This window comes from Gouania willdenowi, chromosome 12 (assembly GCF_900634775.1).
Source record: "Gouania willdenowi chromosome 12, fGouWil2.1, whole genome shotgun sequence".
In the NCBI taxonomy this organism is placed as follows: domain Eukaryota; kingdom Metazoa; phylum Chordata; class Actinopteri; order Blenniiformes; family Gobiesocidae; genus Gouania; species Gouania willdenowi.
Genome location: NC_041055.1, coordinates 14,471,865 through 14,496,656, shown reverse-complemented (window position 1 = coordinate 14,496,656; position 24,792 = coordinate 14,471,865). Strand labels below are relative to the sequence as shown.

General features: G+C 37.9%; 1 protein-coding gene across 2 annotated transcripts in view; it reads right to left on the bottom strand.

Annotated features, from left to right (window-relative positions):
* Window positions 1-24,792, bottom strand: part of unc13bb (unc-13 homolog Bb (C. elegans)) — a 91,548-nt gene that overhangs the window by 63,660 nt on the left and 3,096 nt on the right. For both annotated transcript variants that reach the window (XM_028463654.1, XM_028463655.1), the window contains exons 2-3: window positions 8,894-8,923; window positions 1,525-1,624 (exon numbers count right to left, since the gene is read on the bottom strand). In XM_028463654.1, coding sequence (XP_028319455.1) covers window positions 1,525-1,624; window positions 8,894-8,923 — 130 coding nt within the window. The remainder of the gene's footprint in view (window positions 1-1,524; window positions 1,625-8,893; window positions 8,924-24,792) is intronic.

Here is a 24,792-nt window from a genome sequence, read left to right as displayed (position 1 = left end):
TGGTCATGTAAAACATACTTTACAATCATGTAAATGTAAAATTCGATTAAACTGAAATGAGTTAGTGAGTCTGAAGAATGACCTAAAATGACTAGAGGTGATCTGGTCTATTTCACAACTCCTTCTTTTAATGTACAACTTTTTACAAAATAACTTCTCATTCTATCAACATGTTCCCCTCTGTCATACAAAGCTGCAGGTAACTTTTAATGTGTACTTACAAATACATGTGGGTAACATAAATTACCAAATAAATGCATTGCAATGCTGCTCAGGGTGATTTAAAAAATGTAGGAGACAGTCAGGGATTGGTGACTGATGTTTCAACATAACACATGGAAATTCAACTTTTAAGCAAGCAACATATTATTATTATTATTATTATTATGTGATATACTGCTGCTCAAAGGGCCAGCAGCATAACCCCACAGACTGTGAAGTCTGTCCTATATACAGTATGAGGATTGGAAAAAGCCATGTTAGTTGTTTTAACAGTACGATACTAACAGTGGGGCCTTATATCCTGGAAACAGCGTTTTGTTAGGCGGTGCCCAGGCTCGGGATAATTAAGTAAATGCTTGGAGGTAATTTGATCATGTATCCTGCTGTTATTAAGGGCTGAGTCATTATCTGCTTGTCCAATAATATTTTGTTCAAACACTGTTAATGGCCTAAGAAGTACACGGACAGTGTAACGGGCTGTGTTTAATGCAGGACAAAAAAATAAAAAAAATCTGTAACCCAGTAAGGGCTGGAATATTTGTTAATTAATGACCGATTGATCATTGATCCTTATCGGGTCAGGAAACCGGTAAACTGGACCCCCTTGGGGAATAAAACCGTGCTGCCAATGTATCTTGTGTGGAAATCCCTGTCTGAAAATGACTTACCACATCAAGTCTTTTCAACATCTGTTGAACTATTCATCAAGTTAATAGAAATGACATTGAGAATTATTTGGTTTGATTCGAACAACAGAAATGATGAATTATTCAGAGAATTAAAAAGACAATTGTTTCTATTGTGTTAACTACAGTATATTAATCCCACAATTGCAACCCGTTTGCCAAAGCAGGGTGAGAAAAGAGAAAAGAGAATGCACTTTTACAAGTGCATTCATTATTAAGTCAGATTAGCAACAAATATTTTCACCTTACATTTCTTCCTTTTAGAAAACTAATCAATGGAATTCCTTGCAACAGTTGGTGCTGAATGTTTGCTGATGAAATATTGTGCTTTATGTCTGGTCATACCCAGCTGGCACCTCATTAATGAAGAGCAGGACAAAGGTCTGGAAAAAACAAACACCGACGATGACGGAACTGAGTTCACAAAAGACAAACAATGACACACACGTACAGTATGCGTGTATGTCATAGTCTGCTCTCTCGTCACCATAGAGACCTTTTACTGTCCAGAAAAAAAAAAAAACGGAAGACATAAACATCAGCTGTCAAACATCGTACCTTTTAGAATGGATTGAACAGGACACTCGTTTGATAAAAAAGAGTTCAGAAAACTTACAACATGAAATCTTGTTCCCAGCAGGGCTGCTCTCCACGCACAGTGATTGTTGTGCTCTTAACATTTTGAACCTTGAGAGTTACGTAGGTGTTGAACTTATCTGAAACAAAAACAAAGATTTAAAGTGGTAAAGAAAACACACCATTGAAGAAAAATGAAAGCAGTGATTTCCTGAGTCTTATCTGATTTGAGATACAATATTGTGCTGGGGAAAACACACAACATAAATACTACTGAGTGAAAGCACACTAATGCCGACCAAACTACCGTATGTCAAGTCAGGCAGGGACAGGACAGGCAAAACAAACAAAAACTGACCCTGTTAATCCCTATTCAAATCCATTATCATCCTACAAATACAAGCAAAGTGTGAAACAAACAGAAACAACAAGTCTTTCTGTCATCATACTAAATTTCCTGTAAAGGGTGCAAGTTGAGATAAAGGTGTCTGTGCAGATAATCCAAATAATGCAATGGGTCAAAGATCTGGATTAAGGTGCTGATTTAAATGTTCCTGTTCAAAGCAATCACTGCAATAAATGTGAACAACAAGTGACTGTGCAGGACACAGCAATCACAGCAGGAGCTCTGCAGAGGTATGGACTCCAATGTCTATCTGTCAGTCTCCTGCTTTCACACCCACTGAGCTGCATCAGCTGGCCTCGCTCATAGACATCTGATAGACAGAGGAGTCACAACAGCCACCGTCTGCCCCAGCTGTCAGCGCAGGGCGGGGATGAGTGGGGGTGGGGGGGATTAGATGACTTGTGCATAAGCACCAGTGCTTTTTCATTTCCTGCTGTGGGACGACAGTGCATCAACACGTGCCTGATTATTTGCTCAGCTAAGCTCCAGTAGTGTGACTGGTCATGTGTGACTGGCAGTTGTCTCAACAACACACTCCTCCTGTGGTAAACATGTAGTGTATGAGGGGGTCACGTTTGATAATTAAATTCAGATTGAAATGACTGTTATCGCAGAAGTAGCTTTTAAAAAGTGTCAAATCAAAAAACATTAATTCCTTTTAAAATAATAGATACATTTGCATGTTTTTAATTGAAGCTATTTTAAAAATGCTACCAGAAGTGTAAGTTAGCATCAGTTTTTTTTTTTTTTTTTAGTATAATCAGAGGTGCACAAAGGTGGTGCGCACGTGATTACACAAAAAGTGCACCAGATCATGAAGTGGTTGGGGAGAGAAGACAAAAACGTTTGCGGTAAAGACGGAAGTGAATGATGGGAGTTGACTCCTAATTAGGAGCTGAATCTGTTGAGTTTTCCATCCACAAGCGGTTGGTCAATATGTGTGGTTCTGTCTGTAAAAGTCCAATGAGGAGTGGAGAGGGGAGGGGCTACAAACACACAGTTCTGTGCACTGTGCAATGGCAAGGAGGACTAGAGAAAGAGAATGAGGTAGATAGACAGAAAGTACAAGTGAAAGGTGAGGGGAATGAGTGAAAGAAGACACAGCAAAGTTTGCACACATTCTATTATAATGGGACAGTTCCAGAGCAGAGTGTGGACTGAGCCGTCTTAACATTTCGCATCACAAAAAACAACCAACAAAGACTTCTGAGGTCAGTCCATCTAGCAGTGACATTAAAAGATCCATATTACACATTTTACTTTTTAATGGTTATCCAACAATAACATGTGTCGCTATAGCATTATTACGAGGCTCCAAAAGTGAAAATGTAAGGTTCCTCCATCCCTTGCCGACTCTACATTTTATGAAATATGTGCTTCGACAGGCGAGTTTGAGTTTGGTCCATTTGTGATGTCATAAGCAGAATAACTCCTCCTTGAGACCCTATCTCTGCTCCAGCCACAGCAAGGTTAGCTCCTCCCTCACTAACTACTCTGTGGGTAACATGGAGACATTCTACATTCTACGCAGCTCATTTGCATTACCGGAAGCACACTCCGAAACAGCCTCTTCTGAGGGGATCTCAAGAGAGCAAATTTTTAGGCCGCTGACATTGAGGACGATGGATGCTTTTGGAGCAATACACTGCAAATACTATCTTGTTGTGCTTCTGAGACCAATGTAAAACGGTATGAAAAGCAGTAGATTATGAGACTTTAACTGGAATTTTGTCCTGATTTTGATATCAAAAAGTTAATTAACTAGATCTTTTGAATTTTAATGTAAATAAATAAAATTAATGTTTTTTATGTGATTTTTTTTTAGATTATATATAATAAAATAATAATCTGAGGAGCCACTTGTGAGCTGAATCTCCAAATGCAGATAGATAGGTCCAAAGACTGTAGTGCTTAGTGTTGTTTTTTCCTCGTCAAAATGTGAAAGCTCCCCATCTAGTATTACTATGGTGTTTCCACTTAAAAAAATAAATAAAAATGATCTCACTTTGATGAACAGAAACAGGTACAAAAAACTTCAGCCATCAAGCCTTTGATAAGTATGCTCACAGAGAGGAAGAAGGAGTTTGTTAAACTGTCCCTGTTTCTGTTTGTAACAACATAGGTTTATATCAAACAAAAAACGCCTAGTTTTTTTTGGAATTGTGGTATTTACTAGAGCTAAATATTATATTCAATCATAAAATCATTCTTGTAATATATAACGATTTAATTATCCTGAAAGCAGTACAACATACACCAACAACTCCTGATTTTGGCCACAATGCCTGTACACAATAGTAGCCTTTACTCGATGGGAAACAAAAGCAAATCATCAGCTGTTCCTTTATAGGCTGATCATTTGACCACACTAAACAAAGATTTTCCCTGTTACCCTGGCAACATACCAAAACATTTACATTGTGCCCACCTCTGACACAGCAGCCTGATAAGAAAGCTCCACTCCTGACACGATGAGACGGTCAATAGTTTGCACAGCTGGAGTCGTACAAACACTCCACTGACAAGCAACATAAATAAAGACACTTGGGTTCCGAACTAAAAAGCTCCCGTTTTAACCACTTTAATGTGATGCCGTCTGCCTACAAAATGCAAGACTGACAGGACACAAACCTAATTAGTGTCTCCAGAGGACAATAGCAACAAAACACAGGCATTATTATAAAGGAGCCTGGGGGATGCTCAAGCCTGTCTCTAATTAGATAGTCCTTGCCTTGTGCCACACTTGGGCTTGCTCCCGTGAATAGCAGAGAAGAGATAAGGAAAGAGGATGCATGGATTAGATAAGAGCCACTTAGTGGCTGTAGGCCCATTACAGCAGTCACTGTCCACTACATGACTGATACAATCTGTGCAGGAAGCAGCTGTAACTGCTGGGAAAACCTAACAAAGTAAGAATGTGCAGACAAGCGACAAAAACTGGACCTAGACCACTGCCAATAATAATAATAATGCATTGGATTTTATATAGTACTATTTCATAGACACTCGGGCAGATTCACTAAAGGTTTAGGGGTATTAAAAAGTGCGCAAACGTCACTCCACGTGCTAATAAGATGTACAAACCCCAGGGAATCAGCAGGCGGAGCTCACAAGGGAGCAAAAAAATGAGAGGAGGACATGCAAATAAATTAATGCAGTCGGCGCAATGCAATTCATCAAATCTGCAACTGCAGTGATTGTTTTAGCACAGGAAAATAGTACGACTGACAAGCAGGTGCAAACACACACGCAGAGATCCACACAAAACACATTGGATATAGAAAAAAAGGCTCCAGTTAACCTTTCTAGTATGAGAAAATAATTCATATAAAACAAATATTAACAGCCACTGAATGAGAAATTAAAGTGTGAGTAAAGTGTGTGTGAGGGAGAGAAAAAGCTGCACACCCGCGGCGGTGCGTGAGGAGTCTGGTGACGCTGCGGTGGAGAGAGGATGCTGTGCACGCTATGGACGCACCGCTTCAGTGATGTTTTGACCGTCAAACTCTGGTGTGGCGTTGATGGAAGGAGCATCAGGCAGAATCAGCTGATCAGATGTGTAATTTATGCAGTGATGGCACAATGTTCACAGATACGAGTGTGGCGCCACAGCGCTAGTCAGGAGGTCAGACCTGCTGGATGATGGTCAGTAGATCATCTTCAAATGGTGCTGACTGATTGACAGACTATGTTGCTGCATTAAGTCAGATCAATGGCGTCAACAGATCAATAGGATGGTTTCTGTCCATTCACACACCAGTGGTACAGGACTGCCATGCAAGGCACTAGTCGACCACTGGGAGCAACTTAGGGTTCAGTGTCTTGCCCAAGGACACTTCGACACATAGTCAGGTACTGGGATCGAAACCCCAACCTCTCGATCAGAAGACAACCCACTACCACCTGAGCCACGGTCGCCCTCGTTTCTTGTTTTTTTTAAAAACATTTTTATTTGTTTATTTAATTTTCTACATTATTAAATATTTGTGCAGCAGACAGCGAAGTCCTTAACCCTCGCATTAACATTAGTTAGCATTAACATTAACTAGCAATAGTTAGCATTAGTATTAACTAGCACCATTATCCTTAATTACCATTACCTGGCATTATCCTAAATTAGCATTAACAATAGCTAGCATTAACCTAACAATAGTCTTAGCACTAACTGGGCATTAGCAATAACCTAGCCCTAGCCTAGCATTAGCTTTAACCTAACATTAGCATTAACCTAGCATTAGCTAAACATTAAACTAGGCATAGCTAACATGAGCAATAAGGTTGAAAAGGTTTAAAAGGTTGAAAAGGGTTGAAAACGTATTAGCTGAACAGTATTACAGATATTACAGGTTGAATGGTTTTTAATTTGTTTGCCAAGATTTTCAGGTAAAAAACTGGAGCAGTTCCACTGTAACTTAACCAGCTGTCCACTCTAAAAATGGGATTGGAGATGAAAAGTCAATGCAGCTTCACAAAAAATGTAATAACTCAAAAGTTCAAGCATAAATCTCGGGAACTTTCCGAGTGTTTTGATAGCTTAATTGTCTAAATCGGTAGTTAGCGAACAATGGAAGAAAAAATGCCTCCTGCATCCTCACTAATAATGTAACAAGATATAAAGCTAAGAGGAGGGGGTTTCTAGTGAGAATACACATGCACAAGCCAATCCAGAAATACAAAATTGTTATCAGTTTCCTGTGGCAGCCAGTGGAATGTGACCATTGACCATTCTAGCTCACTTTCAGTTCCACATCAACAGAATTGTCTAAGACTGAAAAGTAAGGTCACTTTAAAATGCAACCATAAAACTAAACAAACTCTGCAAAACCTGCTTTTCAGACGCACGGCGCTATGTCCTGGGTAAGTAAGAACAAAGGATACTTTGTTGATTCCTTAAACTCAAACAGAAGAAGGATCAGATCCCACTAAGCCTGCCCCTCCCTGTGCTTCACACATAATAGGAAACAGAAAATTCAGGCATTTGACTGCTTGTGGCCATTTGCTAAAGAAAAACTAAGCATATGTATACAAAAAGTAGAATGCAGAATACATCATTTAGCTTGGGCGAACAATTGCCAGGAAAAGTGTAACACGTAGCATACTACTCACCAATATTCTCAAGATGTGACTGCAAAAGAAATGCACAATTCTACCTCACTGTGTTCTCGGGTGAGTATTGGCAAGGATGTTGCAATACAATATGTATCACGATACTTGGGTCACGATATCATATTATTGTGATATATCACGATATCGCCATATCTACTCAATTAATATCAAAATTAAACGTAGAGATAAAAAATCAACTTGCTGTATATGTTCATCAGAAGATACTGATCATTCAGAGGACAAATTGAGTCAAAACTACTTGCTTCAAAACATCCTATTTATTATTTATTATTAGTGTATTTGCACATTTTCACTGAAAAAAAGAAAATGCAGTGTTACACACTGCCATCATAAAACAAAATGCAACAAGTTTTTTTTCACTGAAACTACTGTGTAGAAGTCTCAAAGTAACCATGACAACATAATGACGGCATTGCAACAACTGTAAGTAAGAACATTAAGGATAAAACACCTGAGTTACTGATAATGCACAAAAATAAGAAGAAAAAAAAAAATCCTATCAGTTTAAACACTGATCTGAACAGATTATATAAAAATAAAATTACTGTGCATACATTAATATTGCAAGCATTGCACACTGCCATCATAAAATCAAGTAACCATTGCAACACATTGAAAGCATTGTAACCACTGAAATATTGCACAAATACACAAAAATATTAATTAAAAAAAATCAATATATACATTATTATTATTAAATTTTTTTTTTTAAATAAAAAAAGATAATTTATTTTTTAAATTAAAAAATCTATTTAAAATCTGCACCCGGCGATATATCGTGAAACCACACCCTAGTGTCCACCTGGCTGAGATGTCACTTGACATTGAGCTTCCCAAGGGTGTAAAGTTACCACCAAGTTATTTTCATTCAATTTAAGAAAAAAAAATCATGTTTCTGAATTTTATAACAATGGCAGATTTCTAAAAAAAAACAAAACAAAAAGCGTATAAATTCCTCAACCCTAACTTGAGGTTAACATTACCGGTGCTTGATGAATGGTCAATTTTTTGTTTGTTCTGGCTCGACCAACTGCTAGAGCTGCACGGCAAAATCAAGAGGCTAATGTGTTGTAGTATTCGACTTAGAATGTGTTAATGAAATGATACACTATGACTATATGAATCATTTCTATGGAGGTAAGATTGAGAAATGCTGCTTTATTGTTAGTAATGTGAGAATGTAAATAAGCAAATAGCAGTAAGCCTTTATAACTACTGTTCAGCTGAGTGTTCATCTTTAACCTGTAGAGTAGAGACTGATGTTTATATTTCACTTTGCATAGATGACTGTCTTATCTAAGTAATCTCTAATGTTTGCCCGAGGACAGGTGTCCTTTGTTTTGTATGTTCTCTTTGAGAACGCCTGTAAAGCCGTGAGATCAAAATCCATTGTCCATGGCACAAGAGAGTAACTAAACAGAAGAGACAAAAGCCAATATTGAAACGTCACCAGCACGCTGACTTTTCAGCACAGCTTATTTGCTTTGGTCAGAAACGTCTCAAGACCTAAAAACCTAAATGTGAGTCTGAACACCAAAGGGCTTTGCTAAGGTGGAGCGAGGGTGGGGATTTGGATTTAACAGCTACTGATCTAAGCTCACCTGTGCACAGCCGGGATTACATAATGCAAACCTCACCCTAGCATTCAATGACTTGTCACATTTTAAGTGAGTAACATACTGTATATGAGAGGTACGAAAAACAATGTATCAGGCATCTATTAAAAAAACATAGAAAAACAAATTCACTGTTTGGGTTTCAAGTGGATTACACGATTAATGAGTTTATTTACCAACATGTACTGGAAGATAATAAATGTGAACACGTAGTTTGCATATGTATTAACTTTAACACAAAGTTTTGAGAAAATACTCACCTGGTGGTCCCTGGAGTTTGGCTTTCTTCACTACAAAAGACAGAAAAGAAACACAATTTAGTGCAAGTATAATCTAATTAACAATAGAGCTGGACAATATATCGTGATTCAAGATATATTGAGTTTTCTATTTTGGCGATATAGAAAATGACAATATCGCCTACATCAAGATATATCTATATTTTTGGACTTGTTTTTATTCATACAATCACACAGGACAAATCACATGATACAAGTATTTAATATTATTCATAGAGTACAAATGGTGTCTTTTACCATTTTAACATATTTTTATTTTTATAGCTTATTTTGTATTAAAATACTTGTTTTAAGAGTCGCTGCTTTCACTACTTCTCAGAACAGCATGAAAATCACAGTCAGATGGACAACTGATTGAGTCCTAACCCAGATCATCCCCTAAACAAGCCATACTCCAGAACTCACTCACACGTGCTGTCTCTTAGAGGAGAAAAAGACTTAAGTGGCACATATTGTGCAGCTGTTTGTTAATAAACGTGCCTGTGTGGCATTCTTCATCAGCAAATTAAACCCAGAATTGTCTTCCTGGTCTGACTTTATTCCGTTAAAAATATTGAGATGAATATCTTATATATCGACATTTTGAGATAAAAATATTAAGATATAGATTTTGGTCCCTATCACCCAGCCCTAGACAATAATAATAAATTAACTCATGAGATTATTGACATATGGCCCTTTGAATCAGAGGTTCTTAACTATTGGGCTGCAACACATTTTTTTCAGGCCATTGTATGAATGCTACAAGGTCATGTAAAATGCTACAGATTTAAAGTTTTATTTTAGCCTAAAACTTCAGGTTATTTACATAACCCCCGGTTCTCTGAGTAATACGAGTGAAATGTCTCACTATGGGATACACGCCCCTCGCGTTGTTCCTCAGAAGCCTAATCTCATTACGCCCATCCTGACTGTTTGGTGAAAGTTATTTGTCCGCCGCAGGTAGTCCCAACTACTATAAGTAGCGTGGGCGGAGGATACTACGCCATTCAAAAATAAACACCTCGTCTCACTCGCCCAGCAAGAAGGGTTGTCTTTGTGTTTTTGTTTACTATAACATGCCCAAATCATGGCGAGTCAATGCGAGAGCATGACGAGCCTCTCAGAGTGGAAATATGCGCATTATTTTACCAATCTGCCTCCAAACGATACATGCATTGGTGACGCTCTAAGCTAACGCTGCATTGGTGGACACACTGGTGACTGGACGTGAGGGAAGCCTCTGCACCGAAATAACAGTGGCTGGATGATTTGAACAGACTGTGACTGTTATCCAGGGACAGATCAGCAAAGCTAGTGTATGGTATGTTGTTAAAAATAAGCAGCCTGTCGCTACTGTGGAGTCACTGCTTTCAGCAGCTCGATAGCCTGATACCATGTCATATGCATTGTGTAGCTCAGAAAATGTTGTGATTTTTTTTCCATATTCATTTTTAAAAGCATATACAACAGCATAATCTGCACTTGGAATACGCAGTAGGGGTAGTAGGGATTCAAACCACTGACCCTCTGATTACAAGCCAGCTTCCTTAACCACTATTCCTCCACCGCACAGTTGATCAACAGTGGATTATTTTCTGATACAGCACTGATATGAAGCTGTACGGACACAGATGACCAAAAATATATATATATTGTTCAATTCTAAGTAACTTAAAAGTTCCTTTTTCCAGTAACGCATTACTTTTAAGTGTAAGTAATCGAAATAGGAACTGAGTTAGTCTGTGTATGAAGTATTAACTAGAAATGGTAACTAGTTAAGTTTTTTCAGTGACCAGCACAACACTGCCTGTGATGGACTGGTAACTTCTGAAGGGTGTCCCCTGCTTTTCATCCTGTGTAACTGAGATGGGCCGACCACCAAAGTCAATGCACAAAAAACACAGAATGACAGAAAAATATCCAAAACAGCAAAAATACACAATATTTACTCCAAAAACAAACAAGACTATTAGAAAAAAAAAAACAACTACTAAATACACAAATGGACAAAAAAAAAAAACACAAAATAACATAAATAATACACAAAACTAGAGAAAACTTTACAAAATGACTCCAAAAACACAAAATACAACAAAAATATTACTCAAAAAGGACCTAAAAAAAAAAAAAAAAAACAAGAACAAGAACAAAAACACAAAAGATTAAAGAAAAATCTACAAAATGGGTCATTATTTTTAATGCTGACATTATTGGTGATAATGTGGCCCTTGAATCAGACAATCACATTTTTGTTGCCCCCGCTGTCATAAAAGTTGCACACATTTTAAGTAGATGGATGTCACTGTTGAAACTATTGTCTCTATCACACCTACTAAGTAAACACTTACTGTAATTTAAGGTAGAAGCCCATAAATATGGTGAGGCTGTTATGGTGACATTTTCATCATCTTGCGTAACAATTGAGATTTATTTTTCTAATTCCTTACAGCTTAGAAAAAGGATGGTATATTACAGAATGATCCAGCATTGCCAGTCGTCCAGAGGGATTTGAAAATATATTGTATGATCAAACTGAAATACAGCAAACAGACACATTTTATTTGATTGCAAAATGCCGACTAATATAAATCATAAGCTTAAACAGCATCACTGAACACAACAGCTGGAGGTAAACAAAACAAACAAAACAAAACAAACAATAGATTATTTGTGGGTCAGCCTTACAAAAGCAAACCAATATATTAAAAGATGGATAGAAAAATGTGCACTATCCACTGAACTGAATTTGGGTTTTAATGTTGAACGTCCTGTCAAAACAAAACCATACAATGAAGTTTATAGGATTGTGCGCTGCTTTGCAGGGGATTAATTGTGATTGCTGTGTTCAGAAAGATAACCTGCTAAACCTCTGGAGCCTGAGATGACAGATGGGCGGAGAGGGATGATAGAGGCACAAATGACGTTTTCATATTTTCATGTGACATGCCCTGCCCTCTTTCTGGGTACTGCCTTGTCTTAAATGACTGAATTCCTGAATCTCTTCATGTATCCACAAAGTGGAACTAAATTTGAAAGGACTGAAAGTTGGTTGTATTTGAATTCAATAAGAAAACATCTAGTTTAGCTCATTTATTTAAATAAAAAAGTGATTGTTCTTTTCAAAACCCTGATGTCAACGATAAAAGACGCAATGGAAATAGTAACAGCAGAGTGTTTTTGCCCTTTCATGTACGTAAATGGTCTGGCACAGTGCCCTCATGTCCTTATTTGCAATTCATTATTAGAGACTGTAGTACACAGAAGTAGACGGACCATAAACCAGGCGATGTAATAGTGGGAACTGATGCTTATCATTTTGTTTGCAAGGCTTTAGGAGCCAAAAGGTCATTCTACCAATTTAATGTTTATGTACCGTATATAAAGCCTCTGCAGTCAAGACTTTTGGGACCAACATCTGTATTAAGTCCTGAAAGAGAAATCATTTAAGCTGAGGTTTCAAGACATACATAAATATGCAGGAAGAATTCCCAGAACAGATTTGGAAATAAAAACAGCCCGTGAGAAAATGTTTGGACGCACAAAGATGGGCATTTTGGTGTTAAATACAATACATAATGATAACTTGATCAAATGTAAAGCTGAGTGGTACACAGTGTCCAGGGCAAGGCTGTACAACTATAATTACTGTTAACAATATTCTAATACTGACATTTACTGACCTTAATGCACGCTGCCAGCATGAGCGTACAGTACTACCTGCTGTCAGACAAATTAAATGTATTTACTAGTTTTCCAACATCAACAAGCTGAATTTACACTATTATTTTCTAGAAACACCTGCGCTTCCATCAATCAAAATGAACAGTGTCCCTAACTTTAGTAGCCACTTCAAGTATAATTTTGTTCTCTATTTGCTCTATTTTATCATTTTCCTTGAAAAGCAATGTTAATTGGAATATTTGGTAAGGGTAGCTCTTTTTTTATGACACAGAGGGAAGTGTTCGTTTGAAGTTAGGTGTGTCAATCTCTCGAGGCAATGTGTCCCTTTGCGATTTTCGTGACGAATCTCCGTTAACGTGGTTGTTAGCCAAAGCAGTTATTAAGAGTGTACTCATACTGCCAGCTCATACTGACCCTAGTTTCCAACATCTGGTCTAGACCCATCACTTCCACAGACAACAGACAGAATAAAGCTCAGAGTTAACATGAGACCATGGGATGCACTTATTTATTGAAGTTTATATTAAATGATTATTTAATGTTCTGCAATTTTATTTTCGAGGAGATGTTTTTCATTGTTTCACGTATTTAGAGATTTAAGGAAGAATTATTTGATGTTTCAAGGACAGATTGTTGTAATGCAGAATAAATGTGATTGACTTGAGTCACTACTGATTTCAGATTGTTTTTAAGTCTTGGTATAAAGAGACTGCAACAGGACAACAATGACGTGCAGGGCTGCAGTAATGATGGCTTCATACAATATTAACAACAACATCCACTGCACATGCCACCAGAGAAACGTCCAGTGAATATTTTACAAATAAAAAAAATATTGTGTGACAAAGATATCAAAAGTTGTTATTTTCAGAAGAGTCATTTATGATTAAAAGTTATGATTGTATTACATTATAAAGTTCAGAATTATCTGGCTCATCTTCCTTTCTTTCTGTTCACAGCATAACCTTATATTTAGTTCTAAAAAATGTGTTTACCGCAAATTTTACTGATTATTGTTACACATCATCCTGCATGTGCATTATATACAGTATAAATGTGTATATTTAACCAACTGTTAGAGAAACAATTTTAATAAATACAAAGCAAACGACATGCAAACGGAAAAACAAAGATAGAAATAGTGTATTTAAATTGTGAAATTGGTGAGTTGTTGAAAAGTGCTGAGGTGCAGTGGAGGGTCTCCTTCTGCAGAGACGTGATGATGAGGGATTCGAGTAAAACCCAGAATTCCGAGGTATTTCCGAGGGTACAAATATGCATATAAACGCATATTACTGGTATATTAACCCATATAAACCAAAAAATATGGAAATGGGACATTTTACTGGTGCAAATGTGTAACATATTACTGGTATTTTGAGAACAGGACACATTTTTTTGTTCTTCTGACACCGCTATCATTACAAAATGTGGATGTTTATGTGCCGTAAAGCGTTGCGCAGTACCAAAGTCATCACGTTTTGCGTGCGGGTCGAGTCAAGTTGTGTGTGCGCATGCGCGGTTCACCGTCCCACTCTGGCACGCTGTTTGGACCACAGCAGGACCATCGGGCCGTTATCCCCCCTGTGGTGCAGTTCACACCTACGCAGGCAAGACAATGGCCCCCCATGGTTTCACACATGCACAGAGCTGGTTAGGAACGGCCCTGGTTGCCAGTGTGAGTACACCCTAAGACTGTAGAAAATAATTTGTAATGCCGTTTCTAAATGTACTGTAAAGTTCAGTTATGGCCAGATTGTTTACCAGGAAATGTAGTTCTTTAGTTGTTGAATTACGAGACAGTAAACACAAAATGGTAAACACCCCTTGGAGAATTGCCCCAACATTGTATAGAACAATAAACAGTATTATTCGTTTTCCGCTTTTCTTTTCGCACAGAAAATTTTTTAGGAGAGAATGCAATGAAAATTGACTTACTGTACAACACGGATTTATAAAAAGATCTACTTAAAGTCCCTACATCACTATTTTAATATGTTGATGACACAACAGGTGGTACAATGAAATTGTTTACATTAAATCGCTTTTGCTCGCACAGAATCATTCTGATTACTCACTTTGTCATGATACATACTGCAACGATGCGGAGAAATGTTGTCAGAGAGAGAGAGAAAGAGAGAAAGCCCACTGCAGCAGCAGCAGTGTGGATGCAGTAAAAGTCAGTCAGTTTGTAATAGAAGGAGAAACAGAATAAAGTTGTTAAATCACCACGTTAGGTTTGTTCAGGATTGATCGGTGCTCTGAGGCTGATGGAGACGCTTCCGTAAGGAGGACGGACAGACGTAGCGAAGATCAGAACAAGCTGTTCTGATCTCCGCTCCGTCTACAGTGAAAGTCAGCCAGTTTGTAGTAGTAGCATAACATTATGAAGTTGTCAAATCACCACGTTGGATTTGTTCAGAATCAATCGCGTCCGTATCCTGGCTCAGAGTTCGATTAGCTATGAGAGCTCTGTGGTAGTTCACGGTAAGAAGAGTGAACGAAGCGGTGTATCAGTCTGGTTCCAGTAAAAAGTGACCATCAAATGCACTGATATGTGGACGTGGGGCACTGAGGAGGTGGCTTCACGTATTAAAGGAAAGTAATCAGTTGAAACACGACCATTTCCATGAAACCTAACTGGAGTACAGCAGCCTGCCTACTTGCCAGTTCTGATTGATTACCAATGTCCTGTGGGGTTCCTCAGGGCTCTGTTCTTGGACCCCTTCTGTTTAGCCTATATGCTTCCTCTAGGACAAATTTTACAGAACTGTAAGGTTGATTATCAGAGCTACGCAGATGACACACAACTATATCTATCACTGAACCCAGATGACTATGGTCCAATAGAGATGTTGTGTGACTGCTTAGAAAAAGTAAACTGCTGGATGAGTGAAAACTTCCTTCAACTAAATCATGAAAAGATGGAGGTGATTGTCTTTGGTAACAAGGAAAAGAGGACTGCTGTCAGCGAGTATCTTGAGTCTCAATCTTAAAGAGCTAAAGACTAAGTCAAAAACCTTGGTGTTCTGATTGACTCAGATCTGACATTCAGTAGTCAGATCAAATCCATCACAAAAACAGCCTTTTGAACATCTCCAGAGTGAAAGATTTATTGCCTGTCAATCAATGCTCATTGAGGGTTGTGATTGGAGGAAACCCTCTCCCTTCTCTCAGGTTTTATAGGAGAGGCGGGGCCAACAATAAAAGTGATGACGCAGGTGAATCCGGAAGAATCCCCTGTAATAGCCGGCGTTCAACCCTTAGTTGCCAGTATGACGGACATTATACAGCTAAATATGCAAAATTAAAATACTTTTACTAAAATGTGAAGAGTGGGACTAGGATCAATCAACAGCACTACTTAACACCCAAATACATATGTAATCATCAGAAAAAAAGTGGGTTTGTGGTTTAGTTACTCTTTAAATGCTGAAAATTGTGCCACACATCCTAAGAGCTAAAGCGGAAGAACCAAAAACAGAAAACTAAACAACAAAAAAAAACAACAACAAATGATGTAAGCACATATCAGTGACTTAATTTTTAAGGCTTAACAAGCAGGAGGATGGGTGAGGTAGAAAAGGAAATGACATGAAGATCTATGGCTCCTGCCAACTGTGGTGCACTTCCGCTTAGTGCTGGCTGCGAGGGAGGAGAGAGAGAGAGAGAGAGAGAGAGAGAGAGAGAGAGAGAGAGAGAGAGAGAGAACAGCAGATGGCAAAGGGATTACTCCCACAATCTCTAAGCGCTCTCTCTGTCTTACTCTGCCTCATTCTCTCATAATTCCACTACTCTGCAGCTCTAGGCTTCTCTGCTACATGGCTCCAAATCACACAACCTAAGTTGCAGGACCTTCATCTTATCCTTTTAGATTTGTTTTATCCTTTTTTCTAAACATCTCTTAGCCACAACTTTTGGCTAAATCAGCTCAGCAGGATCTGAGCTAACGGCTTTGATGCATCTACTGATTTTTCTGCTCTTTGCTGTTTTTGATTAGAATACTAATTTGAGAGCTACGAGAAACTGGACAGTGTCAATCAAGGCATCAGCATTCAAAAAGTCTATAGGACTCTAAGCAAAGAATGTATAAATTAAATCAAATCATCAATGAAGTTTAAATCTATTACTACCATTTGAAGACCATTTGACCAACTAATAAATCTAGGCTCAACGTATCTCCAAATATCATTCCTAAAACCTGGAGAAGGATGGATTTTTTGAAAGCGTTCTGAAATTATAATTGCATTCCTTTCTGTTCTCACTTATTGAGAAAGGAATTGATTTGATTAATAAGATTTTAAATTGATTATCACGATTCGCTTTTGACACAGTATTGATTAATTGATCTTTCAAATTTTACATGGATATTAATAAGATGGTTCTAAACTACTGACTTAAGTTTGGGTGGCTGAACCAACAGAGCTTCGTTTGCACTGAATGCTCTCTCGTGTTGTGAATGCGCAGTAGTCGACAACGCTAACGCCAGACAATAGCGCAATACTAGGGATACGCAATATTGTCTAAAAAATGTATCCTGATAATTTCTGGTATTTATCATGATAACGATAAAAAATTACAATAAAGAAAAACAATACATAAATAAATAAAACAATTCCCAACTTAAAGTGCAAACAGGTTCCTTACGAACACAAATTAAATTGAATACATCAACACTAGACACATTAAAAAACCTACAATAGCTGCTGACTCAAAGAGCTCATGAGATGATATTTTATGGAATATATTAGTGCATGTGGGTCACTATATTAGTGTTATTGTATACAATTTTTCATTTTCACACTTAAAATAAAATTATCTCCTTGTTTTTTTATTGCTGCTGAATCTTGTTTATTTATATCCAATAATAAGCTACATAAAGTTATGGTTGATAAATATCTCTCCAATTTCCTATAATTAAACCAGATCAGGCTGATAATTGAATCATTCATGATATTTTAGTGTAATAATAACAATAATTACTAAGGATGTCCCGCAATAACTTTTTCATTTCCGATAAGATACCAATATTGCAATTAAATTAATTCATTTATTTAATTGAAATAACAAAACATGCAATGCTGTCTTAAAGAGATTGCAGTGTTGACCTTTGACAGTATGAGCAGACAAAGGTAAAAAAAAAAATAAAAAAAATAAATAAATATTGGCTTCCAAAATTGGCTTTAGATATTGGCCTTTGAAAATCCCATATTGGTCGACCTCTACTACACGTGTGTGGTGAGACATAAACAACCCTTGACAAAAAGTGGGGGGGGACACATCCCTCCGTCCCCCCTAAACCGATGCTTATGCATGAACATATTATATAGTGACTGCGACACATTTAATGTAATCTATTGATCTGACTTCAGTGATAGCCCAAAAAACACCCCATACTAGACTGATATTTTACTCCAATTAACCCAACACCCTGCAGTAGTTTTGGTATCTTCCCATGGGAATTCAAAGACTTTTTTTAAACAATGAAACACTTTAGGGAATCATTTTTCATTTGTGAATCATCTGAGGAGGAGCTGCTAGACATTAGGCAAAAACATCGCTTGCACGTTGACAGTATCACCGTGCACCCTCTACAGAGCAGCATTCTACAGGTACATGTGAGCCATGTGAGACCCCCTTTCCATCATCCCACCACCACATGTCCACTTCTAAGGGCAACCACTTATCTGTTGTGTGAGGACATTGCCATGGGGATGAAGCATCTCAACTGGCAATAAATAGGAAACACTGTGCTATCAGTGCGGTGAGTCACAGCAACAACTTATCACTCAACAATCGTTGACCAGGCACCCATGACTCCTGTTATCTTTAGGCTGCATGACCTCGGCTCGCTTCAATTTCATCAATCGATAAATGGACCAATCGTCTAATGCCTGATGGGAAAAGGCCATGTTAAAATACTACCTGACTGTTTGCTTTTCTGACATTCCAACTCACCCGACCCAATAGCAGCTGTTAATCTAATTAGCATTTTAAAACAAAAAACTAGCATGAAATCCACAAACTATGTAAAGCTTCCTTTTTTCCATTTCAAAAAATTTCCCAAATTTTCCATTTCAAAAAATTTCCCAAATTTTCCATTATTTCACTTATTTTCATCCATCCATCCATTTTCAGACCCGCTTGTTCCCATTTTCAGGGACGCGGGGGTCTGCCGGTGCCTATCTCTGACTCACAATGGGCGCTAGGCAAGGGTACACCCTGAACAGGGCGCCAGTCCATCGCAGTGCAACACACAGACAACCACTCACCCTCACATTCACTGAGGCCTATAAGCAATGTAGAGACTCCAATCAACCTAAAGTCATGTTTTTAGATTGTAAAAGGAAGCCGGAGTACCCGGAGGACCCCCACGCAGCACGGGGAGAACAAGCAAACTCCACACAGAAATGACCCAAGTGTCCACCCCAGGGCACTTATTTTCATTTCATTTCTATTCAACTGCTTACCCCTGTCAGATGTTGTTATACAGTAACTGAGTTGTGTGTTATGTGTGATATAAAAATCCCAAACATTCATGTGAGGGTATATTCCATGTAATAATGCATTTTTGTTTGATTTTGTTTTTTTTTTAAAAATGTATGTATGTATTTTCTATTTCAGGAAGTAGATTCTGTCATTTCTGTCAATCACGGAAAACCTAAGGCCATAACTATGCAACTAAATACTATCCGAGGTCGGGAAAGACATGGAATCATCTTTTTTTTTTTTTTTTTGTAGATGACTATTTACTACTACTTTAATAGTAGATGTCCTATACACAGGTTCTTTTGCGAGAGATGTCCATGTAGAGCAGGGAGAGGATTAAAACATGCAGACATTTAGCAGGGCATTATCAATAGTGTTGATGCTAGAATAAAAAGGGCAGATTAATCCTGTTCATCATGAGACTATTGCAGACTAACATGGCCCTGACTAAACAGTTAGAGCAGACGCGAAATAAATCAAAGTAAAATTATGGAGATTTTAAATTGAATACCTTAATATGTAGTTGCAACTTGTATTTACACTTGCAGTTATTAAAAGTTATTTTCGCAGCAACATAGTAGTTACACCATATCTGGTATCTGACCTAAATTGTATTTGACACTTATGACCTTATTATTATAGATCATTGTTTATTTTCCTTCTCACCATAACTTGAGAAAGTAGGTGTGGCAGCTTTCCTTCTTTTCTTTTTTTTTACCTTTTTTAAATGACACACCAAAGAAAACAAGAAGCACTAATATAAATGCTGTGTTGGAAACAAATACATTTGGGACAGAAAAAATTGAATGTATAGAAATATGAGCTAGGAATATTAGCCTCAGACATTGGGTTGGTCTCAGTTCTGGTACTCTTAGATCTCAGTGCAGCCTTCGATACAGTGGATCATTATTTATTGCTGCAGAGACTGGAAAGCGTTTTTAGGATTAAAAAATAGCGCTCAGTTGGTTTAAATTAGTGGTGCAACGGATCAACAGATCGCATCACGGTTTTGAGTCATGGATCGGATCATTTTTCGGATCAGCAGAAAAAAAACAAAAAGACAAGACAAATAACTTTGCTCTCCATTTATTTTGTAGAACACTTAGTGCAACATTTTTCTGCTTATTAAATACAAACAACATTTAACTTGAGGTGTCAATCCAATGCATAATACAATTTTTAATCATATAAAAACAAATTAAAGTGCAATATAAGGCATGACACCTTCATCCTTTAAACAGGTAAGTGTATGGGAAAAAATTAAGGCATGACACCTTCTTTTTTTAAACATAGAGAGTGAATTAAATACTAGCCTCTGCCATCATCATCAAAAAACAATGAAAGAAGTAAAAGAAAGCAGATCTGAGTTTAGTTTATAATTTCAAATTCTTATAATAGTCAAGGATGGCCATCCGGACTAGAGCCGATATTTATTTAATAAGAGCCTTAAAAGACATGGATAAACAGAGGCATAAACATGCAGTGATGTTGATTTGTGATGTTGGTTTTCAATGTAGTGAGTCCCCGACACCCACAGGTGGTGATATGAGTGGGTCTCTGGGAAATTCAATGGGTCCCCAATAAAAAAAATAAATATTTCTTTCTATTTCTTATATTCTTCTATTTCTTAAATTGTAGTGTTAAACTCTTAATGGTGGTATGATATGGCTATAATTAGCAGATATATTCATGTACGTTCAAAATGTATCTGAAATTAAACAAATACAATGCGTAAAGGGGTCCGCTGACGGCTAGGTTTCTTTTGCTAGTTACTGTGATTTTAAACATAAGTTGTTGTTCACAATGTATCGTACCCAGCAACATCACTGCTGACTACTAAGAAGTTTGTATCTTTAACTTAGGGCCCTATAAAATCCATTTTATTTTTTTCCAAACTTTGTTTTATTTTTTCCCAAATTCTGTTTTCCACTTCAATTTTTTAAATTCCGTTTAAGAAATATTTATCATTTTTTAAAGAAAACATAACTTTTTAAATCCTGTGAGAAAACAAAATAAATACTAATAAATAAATAAATAAATCATAATTCAACAAAAAATCATGTCAAAAATTAAAGGAGATACAATTAAAAGGTAGCTATAAGTTATAGTGACATGGATTATTCTGACTGCTCCTTTTTAATTATTTATATGTCATAAAGATGTATGAGAACAGCATTAATGTCACTTGATTTCCTCACAGGTATCAGTGGTTTACTGAATCTGATCAGGTTTAATGATTAGGTTTTGATCAACTTAGTTTAAATAAACCTAATTTAAATGATCCTATCTTTTGTAGCTCTGATGAGAAGTTGTTAGAATGTAACATTCTAATAACGTCGTTCCAACTGACTTTTATTTTGTAAACCGCAAGTTCCCACTGAAACTGTTGTACTTGAGGTAGCTTGCTGACTGTGAATAAGTACCTACAAGACACGGACAAAAGGCTGGAATAAAAAGAATTAAAGGACAACACGGACTGAGTTATTCTGACTTAACCAGACACAACAGTTTAAACACTGAGCAGGTGAAGATGATTAAAGCTGATCACGTTCTCGCGGCGCTACACGAAAAACGGACGGAGCTTTACAGGGGGAGGGCGGTGTACCTAATAAGCGGTCCCAGGAAACATTTTGAAATGAAATCCGCGTTAATTTGCTAGTTGTTGAAGGAGCGGCTAAACTAGCATGTACACAAGGGGATCACGTGTGTGCTAAGTTCATTCATAAATCTCCCGTCAGCCTGTTCCTCTTTTTTCATATACAGTATCTGACTGACCTCGCTTTTTACCCTCTCACTGGAAACAGAGGAGAGTTTCTCAAAGTTTTAAAAGCTCGGCTTCAGTCAGCGTAGCGCTCTCATGTATCGCTGTGATGTGTGTGTGTCCCAGTGAGTGAGACTCAGAGAGAGAGGGAGAAACACACACACGCATCAAAACTTCCAGCAAGGTCGCTAAATACAACTGCAACGCCAACAACACCACGGATCAACGGAACAATGTCGCCATTACTGAATCCTATGACCAATGTTTGTAACAGCTACTGTATGAATACATATAGCCACAATGGCGAGCAGTTTACTAGACGAGGCATTCGCCATTCCCATTTCCCATTTGGACCCATAAACTTGCTGAGTGCATAGTTTCAAGCAAAACACATGGAGAGCATGCATTTGGCATTTGTGTTTCCACTTTTGAACAGTATAATATATGTCAGCTAAGTTAAACAGTTAAAAGAATGCTTTTAAAGTTTAAAACTTATTGTTGTGTTGAAGGGCTTCCTCCAGCACTCTCCACTGCACGGAGTAGCCTGTGGAGGGCTCTCTCTCTGTATGTAATGGGATTGGCTAAAGCAGCAGCCCGCATCGGCTGATGCCGATACACGTAAAACACGCAAAAATCTGCCGATTATATCGGCCGGCCGAGAATCGGTCAAGCACTAACACACGCACGTGCGCAAGCACACAGAGCTGTTTTTTTCTCTCTCTCTCCCTCCTTGTCTGCGTGTGTATCTCTCTTAAACTCTCACTTATGCAATCATACACAGATACACTACCAGAAGCGCGAACCACACATGTGCGGGTGCGCATACGTACACACACATGGAGTTATGCGCACACACACACACACAGACGGCGCGGATCATTATAAAAAGTTTTTTTTTTCATCAACCAATCCGTGGACCACGTGCGTGCTGAACCGTGGAGAGAGATCCGTGCATATCAAGGATCAATGATGATCCGTTGCACCACTATTTTAAATCCAACCTATCAGACAGAATTTACTTTGTTCATGTTAATAATCTCTCCTCAGATCACGCCAAAGTTAATGATGGAGTTCCACAAGGTTCAGTTTTGGGACCAATACTCTTTACATTATACAGTATATGCTTCCACTAGGTAACATTATCAGAGAACATAATATAAATTTCCATTGCTATGCGGATGATATACAGCTCTATCGCTCAATGTAATCAGATGAAACTTATCAGCTATTAAAACTCCAGGCTTGTCTTAAAGACATCACATCCTGGATGAGCCATAACTTTCTCCTTCTTAATCAGGATAAAACCTAAGTGATTTTATTTGGTCCAAAACACCTCAGAGAGAAATTATCAGAGCAAATAGTGTCTCTGGATGGCATTACTCTGTCACCCAGCACCACAGTAAAAAACATAGGCATTATCTTTGATACCGACTTATCTTTTAACTCTCATATTAAAAAAATAACAAGGACAGCCTTCTTCCACCTCCGTAAAAGCTCTAAAATCAAGAATATCTTGGCCCAGAGTGATGCTGAAAAACTAATCCATGCATTTGTTACATCTAGAATAGATTGCTGTAACTCCCTACTGTCAGGATGTCCCAGTAACTCACTAAAAAGTCTCCAGTTAATTCAGAATGCTGCAGCTAGAATACTAGCAGCAGACAGCATATTTCTCCAGTATTGGCTTCCCTTCATTGGCTTCTTGTAAAATCGAGAATAGAGTTTAAAATCCTCCTGTTAGCATACAAAGCTCTGCCTACAAAGAGACCTGTAAGTGCCCTATCGTCCGGGCAGTACACTCTGCTCTCAGTTTGCTGGCTTTCTGGAAGTTCCTAAAGTGTCTAGAAGTAGAACAGGAGGCAGAGCATTCGGTGACCAAGCTCTTCACCTTTGGAACCAGCTCCCAGTCTTAATACGGGAGGCTGCTACTCTCTCCACCTTTAAGGCTAAACTCAAAACCTACTTATTTGGTAAAGCATATACCGTATAATAGCATTAACCTAACCACTAGGAACAAAGCCCTAAACCTAAAAATAGGAACTAAAAACTAAGAATATATAGTAGAACACCTACATTATATTCAAACACGATCCAACATCTACACATAGCTCTAATGGGCTACAATGGGATGATGTCCAGTCAGACACAGTTGTGCCGAGTTGTAAACAACCCCCAACTTTTGTCTCTCGTTGCACAACCCATCATACTGCTCACACTGTTTCACAAGATTAAACCTTGTCTGTAGTGGTAGCATTTCAGAGCATGGAGGATGCCGCAAGACGTTTAATGTTAATCCAACCACTAGGAACAAGTGTATCATAGTGTATCATGTATTCATTGAGCACAGTCAAACAGTGTCTTGATGCTGGAGCTGGTGGTTCCTGATCGATGGCTTACGGCTCAACTAGTCTGGGACACCTTGATGGACTGATCAATGGTTCGCGACTCAACTAGTCTGTGATACTCGGATGGACTATCCTTCTATCCTATTTTGTTTTCCCTACTGTTCACTAACCCAACCAGTCGAAGTGGATGGCTGCCACTTCGTAACCTGGTTCCGCTGGAGATTTCTTCCTATAAAAAAGTTTTTTCTTCCCACTGTCGCTAAATGCTTGTTCATGTGGATCTTGTTGGGTTCTTTCTTTCTTACTATGGACTCTATATTTTTGTTTAAGCGCTTTGAGATTACTTTGTTGTAATTTGCGCTATATAAATAAAGTTGAATTGAAATGACTTGAAAATAAGTTTGGAATATATTCAAGGTGTATGATGTCAGTTATAAGAAAAAAATCATAATTGACCAAAATCCGTAACGGCCGGTCAGGCTTTTAAAAAAAATCGGTGATCGGCCAGAAAATTGTTATCTAAAATGGAAAAGATGATGAAACAGAAGGAATGGGAAAGATGTAAAGTGACACAGAAATAGGTAAACTACTAAACTCTAAAA